The following is a 9,232-nucleotide window of genomic DNA, read 5'->3' on the forward strand; positions in this document are numbered from 1 at the left end:
CACTCACCACCCACCTGCTCCAACCCCACTGTGACCATACTAGTTTGACAATACCATAAATGCTGGGCCCCTTCAGACTTCACATCAGCTCTGATGAAGAGTCACGTGAAACATTAGCTTGCTATCTCTCCATGGATGTCACCTGCTCTGCTATGATCTCCAACATTTGTTGTTCTCAGTATAGATTTCAGGATCTGCAGTAATTTGCTCCTCCTCCAAAGCAAAATGCAGGTGTTAGGAGTACACTATAATTTGCAGCATACCGTTGTCCTATTTGCAGTGTTTTCTGATCTCAGTTGTGGTGATCTTGAAGGGAATTTGACTTTGACTAATGATTAAAATAGCCTTATTGGTTCAGCTATTCATTTTCATCTAAAACGAAAGCAAAATATCTGAAACAAAAACAGAAATGACTGGAGAAACTCAGAAGAAGAATCACATTGAACTTGAATAAGTAGCTCTGTTTCTCCAGCTTTTTGCGTTTTGATCTATTTTCCTCTCCCTGTTTTAATTTCCATTTCAACTTCAAACCAGAAGTCGTACAAATGTTGCCAGGTTTTCTGAGGCTCAGTATTTTAAAAATGATTTGCTGAACGTGCTTTACAGATGTTTTAAAATTAGGAGTCAACGAAAAGACTTGCTCTTTGATTCACAAATATTTACAACTGATTGAAGTACAATTATTTGATTGCTAAAAAAAATCGATACCTCAAATTGCACAGGAAACCGATCTGCGATGCTACTGGTTGAAGCGGGGAGAGTCTCCATCCTATATCTGCTCGTGGTCTGCTATGTCCGGCTGATGAAGACTTTGCTCTTTGCTACTGTTCAGACCGTCCTGCCCCCGCCAGGTTCTTTGAGAGAACCAACTTAGTCTTCACCCGCGTATCTCCAAACGAAGAGCGGAGACATGATTACGAGCCACACCAGTGGAGGTATTTGAAACAGTTCATCAGCCATTCGTTCCGCTTTTCTTTTCTGGGAGGAAGAGTGTGGTTACTGGGACAGTTTTAAAAACACGATCCAGTGGTGAGTAGGAAAACCTATGCAGACTGGGAGATGGAGGGACTTTGGAGCACCTTTCAAAGCACGGAACTCTCCTAACTGTGGCTGAGAGAACCATCCTATCTGTGCCTTTGAGTGCGGAGACAAAAGGCGCATCCTTCAGTCAGTTGTAAACCTCTCGTCATCCTGCCTTCGGTTTCTTTCAGGGATGCGCTATGGGAACGGCACTTCAGAGAACGATCCGGGGTGGTCCCATCAGCTGGTGATGTTCGTGTTCACTTTACCGACCATTTGCGTTGGCTTGGTGCTGAACGGATTGGCGCTCGGCACAATCTGCTGTAGAACAAAGCGGCGGACAAAACCTGTCGTCTACATGGCCAACCTCATCCTCTCAGATTTCCTTCTGCTCCTGTCGCTGCCCTTCAAAATTTATGCTTTCCATGTGCGTTCCCAGTGGGCCCTGACGAAGTGGTTCTGTCGGATTCTGGAGTCCCTGTGCTACGTGAACACCTACGCCAGTATTCTGCTGATTACCGTGATCTGTGTGGACCGCTATGTGGCCGTGAAGCATTCTTTCGTGAGCAGAGCCATCTCGTCCCGGAAGAAAACAGTGCTCATCTGCTCTGCTATCTGGATTCTCGTGGGCACTGGAAGCGCCCACTTTTATTTAAACAGCAAATCTGAGTCCTGTTTTTATCTCATTTCCGCAGAGGTTTTGAGGATGGAGTTCGTCGCCCCACTAGAGATCCTGTTTCTGATATGTATGTTTTTAATGATGTTCTGCTCCCTGCAGATCATTCGCGACCTGAAGGTTCGAGCAAGCGAAACCCGGGCTAATTGGGCGGACAAATCCGCTAAAATCGTCCTGTCCAATTTGTTCACCTTCCTCCTGTGTTTCACGCCGTATCACGTGGGCTTGTTGCTGTATTCCTTGGCAGTCAACAGAGTCTTTTCAGTAAGTTGCGAAGTCCGTGAATATCTGCGTGACGCTGTTCATTATAGCCTCTACTTGGCCAATATCAACTGCTGCTTGGACGCTATCTACTATTTCTATGGCATCAAAGAATTGTTTCCGTCAAAATCCCCAGAGAAGCTACACTCCAGCACTCAAATCGGCACAGTAGAGGCAACTGCAGATTTGTCTTTAGACCGTCCCTTCAAACCCCAGTCAGGTGAAGATATTTTCCAACCAAGCTGCTCAGGGATGTTATTACATAATCTTGAATCAGATGGGACTTGAACCTGGGTCTCCTGGTTCAGGGATAGGGCCACTTCCAACAGCCACCCCAGTCACACTAACTTTTGACCTAGTAACCCAAACGTGTTGATCTTGATTTCAGTGGCAATGATCCAGTTTTAAATATGCACACACAAGGTTATCTAATTTGATCTTATCAAATGGCGGAGCAGATTCTGGGGGCTGAATGATCTGCTTCTGCTTCCAATTCTGTTGTTTCGATGTATCATAATTGTATCATGTACAAGTTCCACTTGCAGCTCGGGTACAGCTGCAGGATATTTGAAATGAAACAACAAGATAGTAATTATATCAGGAAAATAAGAACTTTGACATAAAAATTTTGATCAGAAATATGAAGGGAAACAAATACTAGCTGCAATGCCAGAATATTTTATATGGTAATTAATTATACACTGTGTCTCAAACAATGCATAGGTGTACAATAAAGAAATCAGCTCAACACCCTTGTCATTGTTCTAGATTTAATGCATGAAGAGTACCTAAAGAATATTGTGTGGATACATTAAGTTCTAACAATACACATATTGAATAATTCCAGAAATAAAAGTCTTCAGTGGTAGCGTCAATATCTAATTAAGTTTGTGAAGAAGAAAAACAGAAAAAGCTACACATCATGTGAGTGTTAGCATGTGAGTGACAGATATATAGGCAATTTTGTTCTACAAAACAAAACCAAATGTCATTTGTATAAGCAATCGAAAGCTCGTTGAGTAGGCTTTTATTCTCTCAAGTGTATGCGATTAAGGGATGAATTCATTGAGGTATTTAAGGTTGTTCAAGTAAATTATTAACAGAGTTGATTTAAAGTTAGGATTAATGAAAGTTCAATACATTTGGGGAAAAAATATTTGATGGCAAACATTCATTTCTGCAGCTCAGATCTTTTTTCTCAATGAGAAGTTGATGGTTGATTTGACAACTTCACTGCTGAAAGCTGAACAGAGTTATGAAATCAGATTGCTTTTAGGTTTTGATCTTTGATCTTTGTCAAGGTAATGGATCCCAACTGAGATTTTGAAAGTGGTGCTATGTGTTTTACAAGTATTGCGCAAATATCTTCAATCAGCTCCAAGATGTAAGAAATTCAGCAAAGCACCTGTTAAAGGTCTAATCCATTACTATTCTCTTAAAGGCAGATTCACTGCATTGTTGATAAGGTATATACTGAGTTCCAATCGTGCTGACATTAAACCAGAACCAATACCAAAGTTTCCATTGAAGAACTGGATGTTATCAGTGTTTATGTGGAAGTTGATGTTCTCAGATGGTGCTATCATGGGAAGCTGTATGTAATACTGTCCCCTGAAATCTTTGTACAGCCATTGTACAGACTCATGTAGATTTTTTTAAAACATCAAGTAAGAAGAAGAAAATTTTAAACATCTTTTTAGTATATAGAATTATGAAAAAATATTGAAAGTTCTGATGGCTTCATTTTGAGGTATAGCGGATAATATGTTTAATGGATTGAAAAAAGGGTAGGGACAATACTTCAAATTATTCAATGAGAACATGACATGACAGCAGTGTTTCAAACTAATTTAGGGCAAAGTGAGGCTAGATTGCCTGGAAGTATCTGGGTAAATAGTGACTAATACTTGAAAATGACCAATATCGTTGGTTATGCGAAGCATATTTAATTAGAAAATGGCCTTGAAAAACAGATACTAGAGCTACATATAGCTATACATCTAGAATTTATTCAGGATAAGAAAGCAACAGATCAGTTTTCTAAAACAATATTTTTGTTCAGATACAAAAGAATTTAGATTGTTTTCTAAGCTAGTTCTGCAATCTATGAGTAATTACACATATATAACCTTGGATAATGTCAGCCAATCATCAGCATGTAAAGCTAATATAAGGAGACCACACAAGCATTTTTCTTAATTTAAGATCTATCTCACCACATCATGACTCCTTTCGAATCAAGTATCACAGTTGATGTAAAACTGAAATTGTGTAAAACAACTTTTGAGTTTCAAGTTTCTTCAAATCACGACTTCATTTATACATTTTAAATTTGTGAGATTGTTTTTAAACATGTAGAAAATATTTCCTTTGTTCTCTTTTGTGGGTAAAAGAGGAAAAAAAAGAGTTTTTTGGTTATCTACTGAAATACGTGAACGAACATTTCAATAAAATATTGCTAACTGTACAACATTGACAATTCAGATAGACATTGTAACAACAAGAAGCGCTGTCTTCATTCAGGATACAACAAACAAAATTTTGTACCACCCAGTTCTGGCCAGTGAAATATTCCAAACCAGCTGAGATGCCTGAATAGATTGTAATCACATGTTGTGTACAAAAGATTTATTTCCAATATTTACATACAGGTTTAATAAAAATAAATGCTAGTGTGTATGATATCCTGTCAGTGATGACATGACCGTACATTCTACAAAAATGTTCTAAGTCTATAAGGGCTCTTGAGTGCAGTGCAGTGACTACCACTAGCCAGAAGAGTTGGGTTCAAGACCCATTTGCTCCAGCAGTGTGTAATAACATTCTTGCCAGGTTGATTAATGAAAATATGCAAGGGCTTTTAGTGTATATAGAGCTCCTCTTATTCATTTAAATCGGTATGACAGGTCGTCACATCGAGGGCCGAAGGGCCTGTACTGTGCTGTAATGTTCTATGTTCTATGTTCTACGTACCTGACCTACTACCTCTAGCCCCTAGAAAGACAAGGGCAGCAGAACCACCAACTGCAAGTTCCCCTCCAAGCTCCACATCATCCTGACCTGAAACTATATTGGTTTTTGTATTGCCAAACTATATTCACAGCCACTGAGCCAAAATCCCGGCACTGTCCGCTTGATGGCACTCTGGGCATTCCTATACCGCCTGAATCTCAGTGGATCCAGAAAAAAGGCCCATCACCTCCTTCTTCAGGTCAATTACAGATAGGCAATAAATGCTGGCCTTGTCAGCTCATACTCCAAGAAGCAATAAGAAGAAAACAGCCTGTTATTGAAATTCTGTCATCAACCATATTTATATGCTCTGGCACATGTAACTGGCTATGACAAAGAAGAGCTTCTAATGGTTCTAGTTCATGTAGTTGTGTAATTTGTTCCAAGTTCTTTTACAATCAGTCTTCAGTGTATGGGTAGTCCTGACACTGGCAGCCTGGGCAGGGAACCACCTTCAACGTTTTCTTGACACTGATGCTATCTCCTTCCACTAGAACAACATGTCAAAAGCAATAACAGCAAATATGCGACCGATATGGGGATGAAATAGATTCACAAACAATGCAATCATCAATTTTGCTGGAAATTTCATTTCCTTTTCCAAGCAAGCTATCAACAATATTTAACACAACTGCTTAATACATTCACATTGTTTTATTTGCCAATGTAAAAGCTTACTGATGGCAGCTTTGTAGCCCCCTAGATAGTCGGTTCCTCCAATATTACCTAGTCATCTTTATCTATAGATGATGATTCATGAGTTACATGCATGGAGTAGGCAATAGGTGGGGATTCACTTATAGAACCATAGAATTATTAAATGCTAGAAGCCAACCATTTAGACCATCAAATGAATGCTAGCTCTCTGCAAAAGCCATTCTTTCAGTCCAATTCATTCCACCCTATATAGCTCAGAAATACATCTCTCTTCAGTTGTATATCCACTTCTCTTTGAAAGCCACAACTGAATCTGCCTTCTCCACACTTTCACAAAGTATATTTCTGATCTTAATCATTTGCTGCATAAAAACATTTTCTATTACGTCATCATCGCTTCTTTTGCCAAGTATCCATAAACAGAAACAGATTGAAATTGTGATGGGTGAGTTAGGAAGTGTAGGTTTGTGATATGTACCTGTACAAATAAATGTTTACAGAAGTGTGTAAATATTGCCTACAGTTCAATCCTTCACCATTTGCTTTCTGGAATATAGCATTAAGTGTAAGCTATTCAAGTTTGTTAACTGCATCCTTATGGATGTAATTGTTTTGTAAACTACACTGAGAATGATGCAGCCTGCTGTCATGTGCTCTATTATTCTGGGTTGCTGGTTGTACTATAAGACTGCTCTTCCCCCAGATCTATAATGACAGGGAAAGGTAAGAATGGTGGAATTTTGCCTCCAAACATTACTTTTGTGCAAAGATCCCAAGATAAAACTCTAACATATGTGATATTTATGTAGTTGTACTGTGTGTTGATGTAAAAGGAAATTCAAAAATTAGATTGTAGTAACCTTGAACTCCAGAGAGGATTGTAGTTCTTCCTTGCATTAAATACAATAATACTCCAGGTTGTCTCCTACAAGGAATGATAAAGCTTATAAATTAGGTTAAACAACAAACTAAAAAAAACACCGTGGATATGAGTAATCAGAAATTGTCTGAAGAAGGGTTACTAGACCAGAAACATTAACTCTCCTTTCTCTCCACAGAGGCTGCCAAACCTGATGAGTTGCTCCAGCAATTTCTGTTTTTATAATTTAGGTTCCTCTTCCATTTTATGCATGTTCCTATGTTTTTGACGCCACCTTGTATTGCAAGCATGGAGATAACCTTCAAACAATATACATTGAAAGAGTATTTGCATATTGATGTGAGTGACCCAACCCACAGCACCACCTATCATCAAACAAGTTTTTTAAAATAACTCTTTGAAGATGTAAATATGGAACGGCTTAATTTGTAGGTTGTACATTGAATGTTCACTCAACCAGAATATTGTGTCAGACGGTCCGAAATGACAGCAGTGCTGCACTCTTAAAGGTAACATCTTTTAGATGAAATGTTAAACTGAAGCTTTGTCTACTCTTTCAAGTGGATGCAAAAGATTGTATGAAAAATTTTTGAAGAAGGTCAGTGAATTATTGCTGGTAACTGGTTAATAGTTATTCCTCAACCATGAAGGAATCAGATGATCTAGTTATTATCACATTGCAGTTGTGCACATTTGCTGTATGCAGAATGGTTGTCACATTTCCTACATAATAACACTTCAAAAGAACATCATTGCTGCAAAGTGCTTTGGGATGTCCAGTGGTGTTGAAAGGTGCTATACAAATATACATTCTTCTTTTGTCTCCATGAAGAATCAAACCATCTTCCTGATAGTTGGCACTGCCGAATTCTTTCACCTTGCTAGATACTACAAAGTGGAATGTTACCATTTTTCCTCATCTATTCCCAGGCCATGTGCTTACTGACCTGTGCTATCTCAGTCAGCAGAGACTTCCATGTTGTTCACCAGAGAGGTACTAACAGGGGAACCTTCCTCATTCATAATACAAGAAGCAGCAGCTCTCCTTTACCATTCAACAAACATGAGGTGTCTCTAACAACCTAACACTGAACCGCAAGCTGTCGTTCTTCACCCCATATTTATGTTTGATAACTATTCATTTTTTTCTCAGCCACTGTGTTCAAAGCAAACTTTGTAAGTTTTAAAAATTCAACTCAAAATATTAAGTAATTCTGAAAAAGTTGTTTCATGTTCCTTAAACTCAACCCTCAAATACATCAAATTGCCTTCTGACAGTTCAGAGGTGTAAAGATAATAATTGACAACTGGGTCAAAGAAGGCGATAATAGGATGGTGACTAAATGCTCAGTCAACTAAAGATAGACTTTACAAGAGGAGATAGAGGTGGAATTACAGAAGAGTTAAAGGAGTCTGGGTAGCTGCTGAAGATGGATGGAAGTTTGGAATGCCCAGCGATCTAGAATAACTCGAATACAAAATACAAAATGCTGGTGGAAGTTAGAGAAATAAGTGAGATCATGAACAAATCTAAATATGGGTGAGAATTGTAAACTTGAGGTATTGAATTAGTTTTGTTGTCATAGGTACTCATACGAGTACAGTGAAAAGTTTGCAAGTCCCCATTTACAATTCCATTTTAGGTACCTAGGTATCTAGGTACAGATTTCTGAGCACAAATTCTTAGAAAAAGAAATTAGAAACATAAAGAAATAAAATCTTTAGCATTACCAAAATTCAAAAGTACAAAGTCATAGTAATAAAGAAATAAAAAGTTTAGAATAACAGTGCTTCCACCATAATATAACAAAGAAAATAAAAGAGATAAAAATTTAAGACAAGACCAATTAGTCTATTTCACTGCTCTGGGCTCGAGGACCCAGCCCACCCATTGGAACCCTTGGCCAGATCCACCACGGTACTGAAGAAAACACTGCATGGAGTCACAGACTGACTGAAACTGCCACAAGGAGTCCCAGGCTGACACCAACGACCTCAATCCCAGGCCAGGCCAGACTAACCAGGCTGCCGTGAAGACACTGCAGAAGCCTATAGGAAAATCCAGGCAGTTGGAATCTCCAGCCCGAACCTATGTTTTCAGCCCCTGCCAAAGCAGCACAAAGAATGGCTGGATCCACACTGGTCAGCTCTTGATGGAGATGCTCAACTTGAAATGGCATAAAAATACCGTCAATACCGTTTTGGAAAACTTAAATTTATAGAGATTGAAAAGCTGGAGGTCAGCTAGGACAAGGTAAAATGGTTAAGTTTGCATATGGAAAGAGTGCAATCCCAGTGGGGCATCCTCTTGGCCCAGCATAGCAGTCTCTCAGTGTTGCACAGCAGTCTTCTGGCCTGGCATACAGTCTCTCAGCCTGGCATGGCAATCTCCTGGACTGCCATGGAGGTCTCTTGGTCCCGTGGCCCAATGTGATGTCAGCATGGACATCCAGCCTTGAAGTGATTCCAGAGTGGTCTCCCAGCATCAAGTGAAGCCTGGAGCAGTCTGGAGTTAAAGCCTGGTGTGGACTGGAGGCGAGGTGCCAGTGTGGACTGTTGTTCTGAAAATTTTATTTCTGTATTCTCTAATGTATTCCTGCAATCTGTAATGCTGGACTTCTAAATTTCTTTATTTTTCTATGTTTTTTCCCCTAAGATCTTGTACTGAAGAATATGTACGTAAGATCGATCCATGAGTGGTGCCTTGTAAACTTTTCACAGTACAC

The 9,232-nt window shown here is 39.3% G+C and overlaps 1 protein-coding gene across 1 annotated transcript; it reads left to right on the forward strand.

Moving 5' to 3' along the window:
• The first annotated feature begins 822 nt into the window (after positions 1–822).
• LOC125457723 (G-protein coupled receptor 35-like) lies at positions 823–2,541 on the forward strand. The gene has a single exon (XM_059650867.1). It carries the CDS (start codon positions 1,214–1,216, stop codon positions 2,243–2,245), a length of 1,032 nt encoding a protein of 343 aa, XP_059506850.1. The 5' UTR covers positions 823–1,213; the 3' UTR covers positions 2,246–2,541.
• The last annotated feature ends 6,691 nt before the right edge of the window (positions 2,542–9,232 follow it).

Source organism: Stegostoma tigrinum, chromosome 14 (genome assembly GCF_030684315.1).
Source record: "Stegostoma tigrinum isolate sSteTig4 chromosome 14, sSteTig4.hap1, whole genome shotgun sequence".
In the NCBI taxonomy this organism is placed as follows: domain Eukaryota; kingdom Metazoa; phylum Chordata; class Chondrichthyes; order Orectolobiformes; family Stegostomatidae; genus Stegostoma; species Stegostoma tigrinum.

Coding starts and splice junctions, on each gene's coding strand:
- LOC125457723 (XM_059650867.1), top strand. CDS start 1,214: ATGCGCTATGGGAACGGCACTTCAGAGAACGATCCGGGGTGGTCCCAT.